Source organism: Heterodontus francisci, chromosome 11, assembly GCF_036365525.1.
Source record: "Heterodontus francisci isolate sHetFra1 chromosome 11, sHetFra1.hap1, whole genome shotgun sequence".
Classification (NCBI taxonomy): domain Eukaryota; kingdom Metazoa; phylum Chordata; class Chondrichthyes; order Heterodontiformes; family Heterodontidae; genus Heterodontus; species Heterodontus francisci.
The window spans coordinates 20728602-20746963 of NC_090381.1; the positions used below are offsets into that span (position 1 = coordinate 20728602).

The window sequence follows — 18362 nt, forward strand, 5'->3', positions numbered from 1 at the left end:
GGTTAATTGGCCATTATAAATTGCCCCTAGTATAGGTAGGTGGTAGGGAAATATAGGGACAGGTGGGGATGTGGTAGGAATATGGGATTAGTGTAGGATTAGTATAAATGGGTTTTCTCAATGAAATTGATCCGGATGAAACTGACGAGAACAGCTGCCGATGCTTTAATCTCCGATCCTGCTGTCTTCACAGTCCAGAGTGTCTGCAGCCACGGCATGCGGTAAGTCCATTGAGGTGAAGAAGGAGCTGCGGGACCCGAGAGAGGTCCTGGGAAAAGGTGCCCCGAACACCCAAAACATCCACGAACGGCCCCCCCGGCCGCAACTTCAAAGCGCCCGCGGGAGATGGCTCGGAGAGCATCTGCAGCGCACTGTCGGCAATGCTGCATGCCTTTATTTAAACCACTGCAAAAAAAAAAACCCTTAACAAATGTAATCACCTCTAAGTCTGCCAAATGATGCTTCACCTCCCGAAGGACGTGGATGAGCTTTCCGGACGTCGATGGTGGGCACTGAGGAAATGGCTTATTACCTGCACCAGATTCCACCCCCCCCTCCCCCCCCCCTTTACCCCCCTTCCACCCCCCCCCACCCCCGTCCCCTTCCCTGCTCCACCCTCTCAGCTCACCCCCTCACAACCCCGTCCCAGCCCGCCCCCCCCTCGCACCATCTTCACCCCGCACCCCCTTCCCCTGCACCCCCCCCCCACCCCCTCCCTCTACCCCTCCCCCTTGCATCCCCTCCTCCCACCGGCACCATCCTACACCTGTGTAGGGGCCCCAACAACCCCACTGCCTTGTGGGCGTCTCGGGAGAGACCAAGGCTAAGGGAGTAAACCCTAACAGAAAATCCGGAGCGGAACCCCGTAGGCGGTCATGTGTCACCTTTGGCATGTTTCCGGCAGTTCCTGCAGCCATACTGGTGCCAAACGTCGTGTCCTGCACTCCTTTGGACCCCACCAGAAAGGCCGAGAGGGGGGTTTTGACGACTGGGCAACTCTCAACCTCCATAAATTTGCCCAGGCATGCGCCATGGAGAGGTCACTCCATAGTTGCCTCACAGCGACTGAAACAACACGGAAGGCAGCAGTTACGGGTTATAAGTCCAGATAAATTGGCGTAGAAACTGGGCGCCACGGGTTGCCTTTGTCGGTGGGAGAGGTCATTGCACCTCACTGGACAGCTACCGCCCGCCTCAAACCGGGCAGCCCCCGGTCAATAAGGTTCTGTCCCGCCACAGTCTGCCTGCTTCAATGGGTGCTTGGAGCTCAGGGTCATTGCCCGAAAGGTGGACTGATACACCGCACCAAACAACATGAAAAAAGGAAAGAAGGTACCAGCCCTTCGCTTTGCAAGCTGGAACGTCAGAACTATGTGTCCTGGCCTGTCGGAAGACCTTACACAAATCAACGATTCTCGGAAGACCGCCATCATTAACAACGAGCTCAGTAGACTCAATGTGGACATTGCAGCACTTCAGGAGACTCGCCTCCCCGCGAGTGGCTCTCTAGCAGAGCAAGACTACACCTTCTTCTGGCAGGGCAGGGATCCTGAAGAACCAAGACAGCATGGAGTGGGCTTCGCCATCAGAAACTCCTTGCTCAGCATGATAGAGCCTCCCTCAAATGGCTCGGAACGCATACTGTCCATCCGACTGCTCACCACCTCTGGTCCAGTACACCTACTCAGCATCTATGCTCCAACACTCTGTTCTGCACCTGAAGCTAAAGACCAGTTCTATGAACAACTCCATAACATCATTAGCAGCATCCCCAACACCGAACACCTATTCCTGCTGGGGGACTTTAATGCCAGGGTTGGGGCCGACCATGACTCATGGCCCTCCTGCCTTGGGCGCTATGGCGTTGGAAGGATGAATGAGAACGGGCAGAGACTGCTTGAGTTGTGTACCTATCATAACCTCTGCATCACCAACTCGTTCTTTCACACTAAACCCTGTCACCAGGTTTCATGGAGGCACCCAAGATCACGTCGTTGGCACCAGCTAGACCTCATTGTCACAAGGCGAGCCGCCTTAAACAGTGTTCAAATCACACGCAGCTTCCACAGTGCGGACTGCGACACCGACCACTCCCTGGTGTGCAGCAAGGTTAGACTCAGACCAAAGAAGTTGCATCATTCCAAGCAGAAGGGCCACCCGCGCATCAACACGAGCAGAATTTCTCACCCACAGCTGTTACAAAAATTTCTAAATTCACTTGTAACAGCCCTTCAAAACACTCCCACAGGGGATGCTGAGACCAAGTGGGCCCACATCAGAGACGCCATCTATGAGTCAGCTTTGACCACCTACGGCAAAAGTGCGAAGAGAAATGCAGACTGGTTTCAATCTCATAATGAAGAGCTGGAACCTGTCATAGCCGCTAAGCGCATTGCACTTTTGAACTACAAGAAAGCCCCCAGCGATTTAACATCCGCAGCACTTAAAGCAGCCAGAAGTACTGCACAAAGAACAGCTAGGCGTTGCGCAAACGACTACTGGCAACACCTATGCAGTCATATTCAGCTGGCCTCAGACACCGGAAACATCAGAGGAATGTATGATGGCATGAAGAGAGCTCTTGGGCCAACCATCAAGAAGATCACCCCCCTCAAATCTAAATCGGGGGACATAATCACTGACCAACGCAAACAGATGGACCGCTGGGTTGAGCACTACCTAGAACTGTACTCCAGGGAGAATGCTGTCACTGAGACTGCCCTCAATGCAGCCCAGCCTCTACCAGTCATGGATGAGCTGGACATACAGCCAACCAAATCGGAACTCAGTGATGCCATTGATTCCCTAGCCAGCGGAAAAGCCCCTGGGAAGGACAGCATTACCCCTGAAATAATCAAGAGTGCCAAGCCTGCTATACTCTCAGCACTACATGAACTGCTATGCCTGTGCTGGGACGAGGGAGCAGTACCCCAGGACATGCGCGATGCCAACATCATCACCCTCTATAAAAACAAAGGTGACCGCGGTGACTGCAACAACTACCGTGGAATCTCCCTGCTCAGCATAGTGGGGAAAGTCTTTGCTCGAGTCGCTCTGAACAGGCTCCAGAAGCTGGCCGAGCGCGTCTACCCTGAGGCACAGTGTGGCTTTCGTGCAGAGAGATCGACTATTGACATGCTGTTCTCCCTTCGTCAGATACAGGAGAAATGCCGTGAACAACAGATGCCCCTCTACATTGCTTTCATTGATCTCACCAAAGCCTTTGACCTCGTCAGCAGACGTGGTCTCTTCAGACTACTAGAAAAGATCGGATGTCCACCAAAGCTACTAAGTATCATCACCTCATTCCATGACAATATGAAAGGCACAATTCAACATGGTGGCTCCTCATCAGAGCCCTTTCCTATCCTGAGTGGTGTGAAACAGGGCTGTGTTCTCGCACCCACACTTTTTGGGATTTTCTTCTCCCTGCTGCTTTCACATGCGTTCAAATCCTCTGAAGAAGGAATTTTCCTCCACACAAGATCAGGGGGCAGGTTGTTCAACCTTGCCCGTCTAAGAGCGAAGTCCAAAGTACGGAAAGTCCTCATCAGAGAACTCCTCTTTGCTGACGATGCTGCTTTAACATCTCACACTGAAGAATGCCTGCAGAGTCTCATCGACAGGTTTGCGTCTGCCTGCAATGAATTTGGCCTAACCATCAGCCTCAAGAAAACGAACATCATGGGGCAGGATGTCAGAAATGCTCCATCCATCAATATTGGCGACCACGCTCTGGAAGTGGTTCAAGAGTTCACCTACCTAGGCTCAACTATCACCAGTAACCTGTCTCTAGATGCAGAAATCAACAAGCGCATGGGTAAGGCTTCCACTGCTATGTTCAGACTGGCCAAGAGAGTGTGGGAAAATGGCGCACTGACACGGAACACAAAAGTCCGAGTGTATCAGGCCTGTGTCCTCAGTACCTTGCTCTACGGCAGCGAGGCCTGGACAACGTATGCCAGCCAAGAGCGACGTCTCAATTCATTCCATCTTCGCTGCCTTCGGAGAATACTTGGCATCAGGTGGCAGGACTATATCTCCAACACAGAAGTCCTTGAAGCGGCCAACATCCCCAGCTTATACACACTACTGAGTCAGCGGCGCTTGAGATGGCTTGGCCATGTGAGCCGCATGGAAGATGGCAGGATCCCCAAAGACACATTGTACAGCGAGCTCGCCACTGGTATCAGACCTACCGGCCGTCCATGTCTCCGTTATAAAGACGTCTGCAAACGCGACATGAAATCGTGTGACATTGATCACAAGTCGTGGGAGTCAGTTGCCAGCATTCGCCAGAGCTGGCGGGCAGCCATAAAGACAGGGCTAAATTGTGGCGAGTCGAAGAGACTTAGTAGTTGGCAGGAAAAAAGACAGAGGCGCAAGGGGAGAGCCAACTGTGCAACAGCCCCAACAAACAAATTTCTCTGCAGCACCTGTGGAAGAGCCTGTCACTCCAGAATTGGCCTTTATAGCCACTCCAGGCGCTGCTTCACAAACCACTGACCACCTCCAGGCGCGTATCCATTGTCTCTCGAGATAAGGAGGCCCAAAAAGAGTATAAATGGGTGGTTGATGGTCGGCACAGACTCGGTGGGCCGAAGGGCCTGTTTCAGTGCTGTATCTCTAAACATGGACAGATTGGTGAAATGGTCAGACAAGTGATGAATATATTGAAGTGTGAAGTACTACATTTTGATTGGAAGAATGAGGAGAGACAGCATGAACTAAATGGTTCAATTTTAATGGGGGTGCAGAAGCAGAGACACCTGGGGTTGTATATACACAAACCTTTGAAGGTTGTAGGACAAGTTGAGAAAGAAGTTGAAATAGCATTTGGGATCTTTGGCTGTATTAGTAGAGCCATAGAGTACAAAAGCAAGGATGTTATGCTAAACCTTTATAATATACTGCTTATGTCTCAGCTGAAGTATTGTGTTCAGTTCCAGGCACCACAATTTAGGAAGCATGTCAAGATCTTGGAGATGATGCAGAAGAGATTTACCACCATGGTACCAGGGATGAGGGACTTCAGTTATGTGGAGAGACTAGAGGAGCTTGGATTGTTCTCTTAGAGCTGCAAAGGTTAAGAGGTGATTTCATAATGTTCAAAATAGTGAACAGAGCTGATAGAATAAATACCGTATATACTTGTGTAAAAGTCGATCTCGTATAAAAGTCTTCCCCGGACTTTAGGCCAAAAAATCTTTAAATTTTTCCAGTATCTCATGTAAAAGTTGACCTTAACTTTCAGAGAGCAGACAGAACGTTCTAATCACACACTAGTATAAATATCCAAAAGTTTGCTCATCTGGGACACGTTTAAATTACACCTAGTGGATGATGGTGTCGCTGAGGATCCATCACAAACACTGCTACTGCAGTGATTCCCAGCGTTATCACTGTGGCCCAACCATTAGATGTCAGTATCAACAAGCCGTTCAAGGACACCAGCAAAAATAAGTGGAGCAACTGGATGCCACAGGGACAGAAAACAGTTACCAAGGGAGGCAGCATGATTGGGAAGAATTATTCAGAGCTGCAGACGATGACGAGAGTGATTTTGATGGATTTTAACACACGTTTAGTTCTAGCTAGTTTGTTATTAAATTGTTCCATTTATTGTAATAATTGTATAAAATTGTATATGACTTTTGTTTAAATAAATGAGTTTACAGTAATTATGCCTGTCTGCATGGTGGCTATTTGAATAAAGTTCAAAATATGACTCATGTAAAAGTCAATCACCACGCCACCCCCACCCCCCGCCGCAAATGCTAGCCTCAAATATTGGTTTCAAAAATTTGCCTTTTACATGACCATATTCAGTAAGTAGAAACTGTTTCCAGTTGCAGAAGGGTCAGTAACCAGAGAACACAGATTTAAAGTGACTGGCATAAAAAACCAGAGGTGACATGAGGAATCTTTATTTTTAAGCCTGGTGAGTTAGCAGGAATATCTTGCTAGAAAGGGCGGTGGAAGCAGATTCAATAGCAACATTCAAAAGGGAATTAGATAAACACTTAATGGCAAACAAATTTACAGGGCTATGGGGAAGGAGCAAGAGAGTGGGACTAATTGGATAGTTCTACCAAAGAGCCAGCACAGGCACAATGGGTTGAATGGCCTCTTTCTTTGCTGTATAATTCTATGATAAGGTGAAACCAGACTATTACTTCAAGCTAAGCCCACTTGGGTCAGTGGAAAAATTTTAAATTAGTGAAAAATTTTTTTTTTTAAAAAACAGCTATCAGAAAATATTTCTTTACTCAAATGGGTGAAAACATTTGAATAAATCAACCAGGTAAATTAGTGGATTAAAAAACACAAGTTCTTTCAAAATGCAGTTGGCTACCAGTTTGATACAGTTGATTAACGTGGTTCATGTAGTTGAGTGATAAGCTTGAGTGGACCAAATGGCCTTTTTTGATTCAACTCATTACATAAAAAAGTTAAACCACAACACAGTTAAGGGTACATACTGATAGTTACATTCTCCTTTAAATGACTATTTCAAGAGAGAAACTGAGATTCATTCTCTCCGACTGGGGGATTTTATCCTATCAGAATGGTAAAAGAATATTCTAACTTGCTGTTACGCTGGCCCAACTTCTTCCCCAACCTCCCAAAAGCAAGCCCTCTGCTGCAGAGTCAGCCCAGCAACAGCCGAACTGCACCCCACCACCACCACCCCTCCCACCCTCTTGCCCCAGCCTAGGAACAGTCTAACTCCCGCCAACTCTCTCCCAAGCTCCTATGATCACTGTGCCCCAGTCTCTCCGGTACCTGTGATTGCACTGTATTTTGTTCCTAAAATCCAAACTGGCTCTGTTGTTTCTGGAAAGTCTTCAAAATCGCCAAACCGCAAAGTGTCGTATGTTAAAGTAGCTGAGAAGAAAGAAGAAAATGAGTTACAGCATCCATCTACTAAAGGATTCTGAAGATGAACACACACTCCCAGAGTTTCCAATCCTCTATTTCCCCACATTTGTCACCCCTTCCTTTGTGGAATGCACGAACTCATACTCATAGGTGACATTGGCAGCCAATGACGATGCTTTGACAGTTTCAGATGCTATATTTAATTTACACATAAAATAACCTGGCTTCCTGTTTCAGGATTTTTTTTTCAGTCACACCTTTACATGTCAACACTTCTAAATTAGTTGATCTACATGTTAACACTTAGCTATCACACATCTAGAGTATTAAAGCTTGCAGGCCTCCTGATACTCATTGCATTTATATTTATACTAAATTTTATATTGGCCTGCATTGCACCTTCCTCTTCATCCACTATTTTCTCTAGCCTTTGATCCCAACCTTCCTCAAGCAAGGGAGAGGGGGGATGGGGTTGAGGAGGGGAACATGGGGTGTGGATGACAGAGGGGTATGGGGGTAGGCGCGATAACAGAGATGGAATGGCATAAAGGAGGAGTGAACAACATGTGCTGGAAAGGGAGATGGGGGTGAGTGGATGACAGGGTAAGGCAGAAAAATACAGGAGGGAATGGGAACAAGGGGATAGTGGATAGGGCACAAGCAAAAAGAGAAAGGTGAAAATGGGTGCAGCTGGAGTCAGGGGATTGCAAGAAGTCAGAATGACTGGGAAGAGAATTTGGAAGAATATAGAGTGGTGACGGTCAAAAAGTTCCAGGAGTGAGGTGATGAGTGATGGAGATGAGACAGAATATGGGTGGAAACATCAGATAAGGTGTCTGTAGTGCTGTCCCTTTCATATTGCTTCCTGCTCTGGTCAGGTCCCTTCATTGATCCATTACCCACGAATAGCACCTGACTAAATTCACAGCCGTGAAAAATGCGACATGGATCGTGAAATCTCGGGTCCTCTGTGAAATTGCTAATTGCTGGGCACGTTGCGAACATCACGTATCTTACAGATTAAACCAAGGTTCAACTCATTGCTTGGTAGATGATGGAGGACATCTAGTACAGTTTTGAATGTAGCCATCCCAAGTATTAGTGGACAAGTGAGAATGCCAGAATGATCAAATCAAAAATGGCCAATAACATTACTGCAGCACATCAAGTGAAAGAATTTGGAAGCCAAATTCTACATGCTAATGGTGGAATACTATTTTGTACAAGCTACAATGTTTCATTGGATCACACACAGTGGGCAATGGTTCAGTGCCACTTATAGTCTGAAAGCCATTGCAGCAGAAAGAGAGCAGAAAAGACATGGCACTACTGGAAAACCAACATGCAAAAGCACAAGCAACGATTTCATCTCTTTTTGAGAAGTTGACAGAGAGGTTGGAAAATCGTCAGCTGGGTACAATGGAACTGGTGGCTGCTTTTGCAAGCATCAACATAGCATCGGGAAAAACTCGATCACCCAAAGCTGTGGGTATTCATTCAACATAACGTGCAAAACTGCGATTGCTCGCCAAGCACAAATAAACTACGACAGGACTACCTACAAAAGGCTTTTGCGACACATTGTGATGAGATGAGGTCTCAGATTAATGCATGTGAATCTTCTGCAATTATTTGTGATGAATCTACAGATGAGCAAGACAACTAAGTGCTGCATGTTTTGATTTTATGTCTGGTAAGGCCAAAGATGTGCAGTCAGGAAAGCCAACAACAGTTCTCGCAGAATACGTCTACTTGGAAGCTGTTAATTATACCAGTTTCCCAAGCGATAATCAAGACTGTTTCAAAATATGGTGCAGATTTCAACAAAGTGTCTGCTTTCATGAGTGACATGCAACTTACATGACAAAATCTTTCAAATCTGTGCTCCAAGGCATAATGCCTAATGCTGCCCATATTATCTGTTAAGCATATATAATTTCTCGTCAGTGAGCTGTGGAAAAGTGAGTTTGGTAAAGTCGACAAACTGGTCAGCTACATTAAAAAGATCTTCAAACACTGGCCTAGCCTAAGCTTCTATACAGGCAACATATTCCAAATGCGGATGAAATTGGGGAACAAAACATTGCCTTTCCTCCAGAACCAGTAATTATACATTGAAATTCTTGGTTTCAGGCAGTACAGCATCATGCAGCTCACTTAAAATACTACTCAGACTTTGTCTCAGAAGAGCTCTCACGGACACTGAAAAAACAGGTGTAAAATGACATTGTAACCCTTCCAAATGATGGTCAGCTGAATGAGGAAGTTCAGCTTGTTGCCAAGAATGCAACACAACTGATGGATTTAGTCACTTGGTTTAAATTTCGACACGTCACAATCCTTGAAGCTTTCAATAAAGTAATGGATGTACTGTTCTGGGCTGAAGTACAGTGAAAAAAACACTCGATGAATCTGAATTAAATGCCTGTGCTCAACAGGTATTTTCTTGCATTGCAAATAAGCTCAAACGACATTACTGCTACAGGGAAGAGCCAAGTGGGGAAGAAAAGGCAGCTCAGAGGTTTCAACGAACTTCTGCAGCATTCCTGAAAGCAGTGCGTAACTTTGACCCCAGACCTGTTGGTGGATTTAAATTCGTTTGATGTGATTCCTGGCTTTGACAAGAACACTAGGCTGGAGATTCCTGCTTATAAATGCATTACAAAAGCAGATTGTATTTTGTCTGTGCTGCAATTTTGGAACTTTGTGGAATGCAGAATCCCCCAGCTTGCAACGCTGGCACAGCGCTGTCTAACAATTCCAACAAACTCTGCAGATATGGAGATTGCTGTGTCTAAACACAGACAGGTGTTCACAGCACAGAGACAGAGAATGAAGAAAGACACAGTTGCAGGTTGCTCCCTGCTCACATTCAACCACTGACTTCAGTGAGTAAAGAACGTGACCTGTTTATAGTCAGCTTTTTACAATACTTTTTGAGTATACAATAAATGCGATTTGCATTCAGAAACCTTTTTTTGATTTAATAGATCATTTTCATGGTTTGTTGCAACACAGTGAAATTTATGATTTAAATGTGTGAAATCATGAAATTCACAGTTCTTAAAATGTCATGACCGTGAAATTTGTAAAATTTGACCATGAATTATCATCTGCAAGGCTGCAAGTTAACAAGCAGAATGAAATTCCTGTAGCTTGCTTACTCTTTTGTTTTGAAGTGTGATTGCTGAGATTGCTTTTACATCATGGCTGCATCAGATCTCACTTCTGTCTTAACACAAGTGTCTTTTGTCAGTGGAACAGATTCTCAGTATGTTCCAAACGACTGCACTTCTACTTTTTAAGAATGAATGTTGAAGAAATTTTCACAAGCCAGATTAGTTTCAAATAACTTGTCCAGAATAAATGTGACACAAATGTGTCAGAGGGAGCGTGGTGATGACAACAAGTAAAAGCGTACTGTTTTGTTATATCAATACTGCACTTGAAAACAGCAGATCTCATATGGTGTTGCAAAGAACTAAAAATGGCTGCAATCGCAATGGGTATTGTGATGCAGCAGCAATGGTGTGAGCTCTGGTTGGGAAGCATGCAGCAAGCACGTCAGTAGTGGGATTGGGATTTAAAACAGCAAAATTGAGTGGCACATTACTAGAGGAGTTCTTGGAGTGAGTAGGATTTTTTACTAGTATATTACAATTACCAAGGTGTCAGCCGTGGCTCAGTGGGAGCACCCTCGCCTCTGAGTCAGTAAGTCATGAGCACATAATCCTCACCGACATTCCAGTACAGTGCAGAGGGATTACTGCACCTTCAGATGAGAAGTGAAACCAAGGCTCTATCTGCTCTTGGGTGGACTCAAAAGATTCCATGAGACCATTTTAAAGAAAAGCAACGGTGTCCTTGACCAACAGACTATCTGGTCATTATGGCATTGCTTTTGTGGGATGCAGCTGTGCACAATTTGACTGCCGCATTTCCTACATTTTGACAGTGACTATACTTCAAATTACTTGATTGGCTGTGAAGTGCTTTGGCACACACTGAGGTCATGAAAGGCAATTCTGTGTTATTTGTTTATTGCATTGAACTGTCTGGAAGGACTGAGGGCAGGGGAGGGGACAGCATTGAAGACAGTCTAACAGTAGTTAGGGTTTGATAACAGGGTCAGGAATTGAAGAAAGGATCAGGAAAAGAGTAGATGCAAAATTATCAAGAAGCCAATAAAGGATCAGGAGTGGCAACAGCAAGAACTAAGAAACAATGATATTAAAACCGAGTGCTCATGATACAAAGTTAGGCGGGAAAGCAAGCTACTAGGAAAACGCATAGAGGCTGCAAAAAGACTTAGATGGGTTAAATGAGTGGCCAAGAATGTGGCAGATGGAATACAATGTGCAGACATCCACTTTGGTAGGAAAAATAAAAATGCAGAATATTTGCTAAAAGCTGATATACTGGAAAATGTTGGTCCTCAGAGGCATCTGGGTGTCCTTGTACACAAATCACAGAACGTTAACATGCAAGTATAGCAAGCAATTAAGAAAGCAAATGGTATGCTAGCTTTTATTGTAGAGGGATTGGAGCAGAAGAGTAAAGAAGTCTTACTACAATTGTGTAGAGCCTTGTTGAGACCACACCTGGAGTACTGTAATAAAACATCCCAAGGTGCTTCACAGGAGTATTACAAAGCAAAATATGACACCAAGCCACAACAGTTAGAAACAGTGGATGGGTCAAGAGAAGTGGTGGTGAGGTTGAGCTTCATGTCGTCAGCATACATGTGTAAACTGACGTAATATTTTTGGATGATGTCGCAGAGGGGCAACATGTCGAAGAGAAATAGGAGGGGGCCAGGGGTAGATGCTTGGGGGACACCAGAGCTAATGTTTATGGAGCGTGAAGAGAAGCCAGTGCAAGTGATTCTCTGACCCCGACTAGATAGGCAAGAACAGAGTGCTGTCCCATCCAGCTGGACGACAGTGGAAAACCACTGGAGGAAGACAGTGTGGTCAACAGTGTCAAAACTGCAACCCGGTCGAGAAGGCATAGTTTACCTGTGCCACAGTCATGTTATGTAATTGGTGACTTTGGGACGAACTGTTTCAGTACTGTGGCAGGGATGGAAACCTGATTTGAGGGATTTAAACAAGGAGTTCTGGGAAAGATGGGCATGGATTTGGAAGGTGACAGCACGGTCTTGTGAGGAAAGGGAGGTTGGAGATGGGGGAGGAGGGGGCAGTATTTTGCAAGGACAGAGAGATAAAGGGATTTTTTTTTAGGATAAGGGTGATGACAGCAGATTTGCAGGAATAGGGGATAGTACCCGAAGAAAGGGAACTGTTAATATTAGCTAGCATGGGGACCAGGAAGGGAAGTAGGGTGGGCAGAAATGTTGTGGTAAATGCAGAGCCAAAGATTAGGCAGTTGGGAATGTGAAAGTGCAATTATGAGCGACTTGGGAAGAGTTTTTTTCCGGGGCAGACACAGAAGTAAGTAGGGTTGAGAGGGGGAAGAGTGTGTAGAGCGACACAAGGAAGTGATTACCAATGTTTTGCTAGTAGCAGCAAGGCCACATGAGATGGCACGGTCAAGTGGGTGGCTGAGAGTATAAGTTGGGAAGTTTATATGGAGGGAATGATTCAGGGAGGAGAGAATAGTGAACTCAGCAGAGAGAGAGCATGATGAATTGAGATGGAGGATGAAGTCACTGAGGATGAGAAGTCGCTCAGTGCACAGGCGGAGGGAGGAAAACAGTAAAGGTATCCTTTCAATGAGAGATGAGAGGGGTGGAACAAGGTAAGATGCTCAAAAGAGAAGTTCAAACTCCTATCAGATTAGTTGATTTATCAGTTGCAATAAATGTGAATGGAGGTGGGATACATTTACTAAATGTAACAATATAAGTAAATGCAACAGGAAATATGTGCTAGATTCAAGGTAGATTATTAATGGATGGGTAATCAGTCTTTCAATGCAGTTATTTCTCAGCCCCATTGTTCATATTTCTGTTGAAAGGTTTAAAGACACAGGATACAATGCAGGGAAGTTTTTCAAGAGCAATTTAAACTGATCAATAATTGCACTTTTTGATTGTAACAGCATCAAGACAAGAAAAAAAAAATCGGAGTGCTGGCAAGTAACTTCAATGAAAAGCGTACAAACTACGAGCAGGTATTGTCACGATGACATTTGCTCCAAGGTGGGAAAACTGCAACCGAATGACAGTTCTTCTAAGGCACGGGAGAAAAGGAAAGGATGATATTCGTCAGTATGGGTGGGCGTGCCATTCAAACCTTTATTAGCACCTTTGTCAATGTACAAAGCTTAAGGTTTCTCCTGCATGTAGGATCCTTGAAAATAGACATAGTTTCAGTTACCCCATGCTAAACCCTGAAATGCAGCATCAATTATCAAAACAAAAATGTAGCATCACTGCAGAAAAATGTTTTAAAAAGTGCACAGTTGAAGCAAGATGCTATTAAGTCAACAAATTCAGAAATCTGATGATTTTGCTGATGCCTGGCATCTTTCAGGTTTGACGAACCCTACTAACTTGTGAAATCCTATACTTTTAAAGAACTCCTGTAGATTGTAGCAAGATTTTATCAATGTAAGTCCCATTAAATGAAAAGAAATGAGTTTCAAAAGGTATTTTCATTACATTCAATGTTACAGTGGTGCAGGCTTCTGACTGAAAACATATCGCTAAGATGCAACTGAATGCATGTGTTCATAGAAACATAGGAATTGTTCGACAACAAAAAAAAAGTCCAAAGACCATCTAGTCGCAGCAATCGTGGAGTTACTGACTAATCATAGCACTCAAAATCTATTAGTGTGCAACAGACCCAGACATAAAGCAAGGAAAACACCTCACAGTAGCGGAGCACTTTGGGAACCATGGATCCAAAGTTAGGTGTTCCTCCCAAGTATGCTACACCTACCACATGTCATGTCTCAATTTACTCAAAGTGTACCCCAAAATATTAATTGCTCAAAGAAATGTTACTAATTTGCTATTAAATGAATCAGAACTATCAACTTCCTCTGGCTCCCGAAAAAGCCTATTCCACAGATTGACCGCTGGCTCACTGAAATAATTTTACTGCTGATTTGTTTTGAATTTAGCGCCTTCAAGTGCAGGACGTGTTCTCTGGTTCTCTTGTTCTGTACAAGGTGAAAGAGCCCGCGATACAGTTTCATCCAGCCCACATGTATTGCGCTTAAGGCTGCTGTGTGTCTTGGAATGAGACACAAATCTCTGAGGTAAAAACAAAAAGTGCTGGAAAATACTCAGCAGGTCTGGCAGCATCTGTGGAGAGAGAAGCAAAGTTAACGTTTCAGGTCAGTTACCTTTCATCAGAACTGGCAAAGGTTTGAAATGTAATGGGTTTTAAGCAAATAAAGTGGGGTGGGGTAAAAGATAACAAAAAGGGAAGATGCTGATAGGACAGGGTCGCAGAATAACTGACCAGAAGGTCATGGAGCAAAGGGTGTGTTAATGGTGCGGTGAAAGACAACACATTAGTGTAGAGAGTGTTAAATGACACAATAATGAAAGCCCTAGCCAAAAGCACAAACACGAAACAAAACAGTGGGCAGGCACATGGTTAAAAAAATTGAATGATGGAACAAACAAACAAAAATGTAAAAAAAGTAAAACTAAAAATAAAGGGGTGGGCCAGTCATGCTCTCAAATTATTGAACTATTGTACTTGAAATTATCTTGACTATCTTTTCTCCCCAGGTCCAGTCTCTTCCCACCTACATCCGTGACTCTTCTGACGCCCTACGTCATTTTGACAGTTTCCTGGCCCCAACCGCCTCCTCTTCACTATGGACGTCCAATCTCTCTACACCTCCATCCCCCACCAGGATGGATTGAGGGCTCTCCGCTTCTTCCTTGACAAAGGCCCAACCAGTCCCCATCCACCACCACCTTCCTCCGCCTGGCTGAACTTGTTCTCACATTGAACAACTTCTCCTTCAACTCTACTCACTTCCTTCAAGTGAAAGGTGTTGCTATGGGTACCTGTATGGGTCCTAGTTATGCCTGTCTTTTTGTGGGATATGTCAAACATTCCTTGTTCCAGTTCTAATCAGGCCCCCTCCCCAACTCTTTTTCCAGTATATTGATGACTGTATCAGTGGTGTTGCCTGCTCCCGCCCCGAACTGGAAAACTTCATCAACTTTGCTTCCAATTTCCACCCTTCTCTCATCTTCACATGGTCCATCTCCGACACTGCCCTTCCCTTCCTCGACTTCTCTGTCTACTAATATTCATTATAAGCCCACTGACTCCCACGGCTACCTTGACTACACTTCCTCACACCCTGCCTCCTGTAAGGACTCCATTCCATTCTCCCAGTTTCTATGTCTTTGATGCATCTGCTCCGGTGATGCAACCTTCCAGAACAGCGCATCTGATATGTCTTCCTTTTTCCTTAATCAAGGATTCCCTCCCACTGTGGTTGACAGGGCCCTCAATCGTGTCCGGCCCATTTCTCGCACCTCCGCCCTCACCTCTTCCCTCCCAGAACCGCGAGGGTTCCCCTTGTCCTCACTTTCCACCCAATCAGCCTCCACATTCAAAAGGGCCGTGCTCCGCCATTTCCACCGCCTCCAGCGTGATGCCACTACCAAACGCATCTTCCCCTCCAGTCAGCATTCCAAAGGGATCGTTCCCTCCGCGACATCCTAGTCCACTCCTCCATTACCCCTGACACCTCGTCCCCTTCCCACGCAATCGCAGGTGGTGTAATACCTGCACTTTTACCTCCTCTCTCCTCACTATCCAAAGCCCCAAACTCTCCTTTCAGGTGAAGCAGCCACTTACTTGTACTTTCAATTTAATATACTGTATTTGCTGCTCGCAATGCGGTCTCCTCTACATTGGGGAGACTAAATGCAGATTGGGTGACCGCTATGTTCTATGACTCCGAGCTACCTGTCGCTTGCCATTTCAACACACCCCCCTGCTCTCATGCTCACAACTCTGTCCCTGGGCTTGCTGCAGTGTTCCAGTGAACATCAACGCAAGCTCGATGAACAGCACCTCATTTACCAATTAGGCACGCTGCAGTCTACCGAACTGAACACTGAGTTCAAAAATTTCAGAACATAACGGGCCCCCTTTTTTTATTTTTACTTTTTATTTTTATTTTAGTTTGTTTCTTCATTCAATTTTTTTAACCATGTGCCTGCCCACTGTTTTTTTTAATGTTTGTGCTTTTGGCTACAGCTTTCATTATTGTGTCATTTAACACTCTCTGCACTAACGCTTTGTCTTTCACCACACGATTAACACACTCTTTGCCTTTGCCCCATGATCTCCTTGTCAGTGGAGGGTAACAGTGGATGGGTGTTTTTCTGAATGGAGGGATGTGACTAGTGGTGTTCCAAAGGGATCAGTGCTGGGACCTTTGCTGTTTGTAGTATATATAAATGATTTGGAGGAAAATGTAGCTGGTCTGATTAGTAAGTTTGCGGACGACACAAAGGTTGGTGGAGTTGCGGACAGTGATGAGGATTGTCAGAGGATACAGCAGGATATAGATCGGTTGGAGACTTGGGCGGAGAAATGGCAGATGGAGTTTAATCCGGACAAATGTGAGGTAATGCATTTTGGAAGGTCTAATGCAGGTGGGAGGTATACAGTAAATGGCAGAACCCTTAGGAGTATTGACAGGCAGAGAGATCTGGGCGTACAGGTCCACAGGTCACTGAAGTGGCAACGCAGGTGGATAAGGTAGTCAAGAAGGCATACGGCATGCTTGCCTTCATCGGTCGGGGCATAGAGTATAAAAATTGGCAAGTCATGTTGCAGCTGTACAGAACCTTAGTTAGGCCACACTTAGAATATTGCGTGCAATTCTGGTCGCCACACTACCAGAAGGACGTGGAGGCTTTGGAAAGGGTATAGAGGAGGTTTACCAGGATGTTGCCTGGTCTGGAGGGCATTAGCTATGAGGAGTGATTGGATGAACTTGGATTGTCTTCACTGGAACGACGGAGGTGGAGGGGCGACATGATAGAGGTTTACAAAGTTATAAGCGGCATGGACAGAGTGGATAGTCAGAAGCTGTTTCCCAGGGTGGAAGAGTCAGTTACTAGGGGACATAGGTTTAAGGTGCGAGGGGCAAAGTTTAGAGGGGATGTGCGAGGCAAGTTTTTTTTGTTTTTTTACACAGAGGGTGGTGAGTGCCTGGAACTTGCTGCCAGGGGAGGTGGTGGAAGCAGATACGATAGCGACGTTTAAGAGACATCTTGACAAATATATGAATAGGAAGGGAATAGAGGGATATGGGCCCCGGAAGTGCAGAAGGTGTTAGTTTCGGCAGGCATCAAGATCGGCGCAGGCTTGGAGGGCCGAATGGCCTATTCCCGTGCTGTACTGTTCTTTGTTATAATGACAATGGGAGGGAAGCCTGTAATTTGAACAATTGAGTCAGAGGGAAATAAGCAATGCAGGTAACGAAGCAGTTGATTTAAAATTATTTGAAAAGAAAGAGAAATTCCATAGCGCATTTCACCAGATCATATCCTGGATGCTTATGTGTAAGTCAATCAAAATCTAAATCACATTTCAGTGCATAACCCTGCCAAACAAATTGTAGCCAATCCTCTCCTGCTATCAGCATGGCCTGTTCTAAGTGGAGATGTTACATTCGCTGATGTCACTGCTGTTACGAACAGGTAGTTAATCTTTTCTTCTCCTTGAACAAACTTCCCTGTTTTTCCAACCACTCGTCCGTAAATAGAGATTGAATTTCTTTCCCTCCCTTAAACCCCGATAATAAATGACCGCAACAACACAGTTGTTAGAGTTAAATCAAAGAATTAGGGTTTATTTACACACTCAAACTCAGGAAGGGGTTTAACTTTGCCATGCACACATACAAACATTCAGGGAAAGGTTAAAGGCATAAAAAGGCAAGGACATTTACTAAATAGAACTACAAACTAAAATGAATTTCAGTTAAACCCAGCATCCATTTAAATTATCAAAAAAAGAGTTCAAAAATTGGAGATCACTGATTAGAAGTGCTGAATAGAGGAGAGCTGTTGGAACTATCTCTTCTCTTAAAAATTTCTTCTTCTTTGCACTCTCAGATATAAGTGGAGATAGCTTGATTCGGCTGAAGTCACCTTTTTCCTAAGATGGAGAGGAAGCTAGCAGAAGGTAGGTTTTTTGCTATTTTTGCAGACTGTGTCTTTAATTTTCTTTGCTGTTTGCAGTCTGGGTCTTGAATTTTTCTGGCTTCTTGCAAACTGTCTGAGAGAGATGTGCATCTTCAGACAGCTGGGCTAATCTGAACCAAAGGCAGTTGTATATTGGAAACAGACTGTACCCTCAAACTGTTACAGTTTCAAGTCCAGGCAAGTTGGATTGGGGTTTCCTGGGTCCTAAAATTAGATCCTTGCAAGTATCTGTTCCACCTGACTTCTCTCCTCCATTTTGACAATCGGAACACAGAAGTAAATATATATAAAATGACAGTTAACAATACCCAAA

The 18362-nt window shown here is 44.9% G+C and overlaps 1 protein-coding gene across 1 annotated transcript in view; it reads right to left on the reverse strand.

Moving 5' to 3' along the window:
• atg4b (autophagy related 4B, cysteine peptidase) overlaps window positions 1-18362 on the reverse strand; it is a 101594-nt gene that overhangs the window by 69002 nt on the left and 14230 nt on the right. Inside the window, exon 2 of the mRNA XM_068041767.1 lies at window positions 6787-6888. Coding sequence (XP_067897868.1) covers window positions 6787-6888 — 102 coding nt within the window. The remainder of the gene's footprint in view (window positions 1-6786; window positions 6889-18362) is intronic.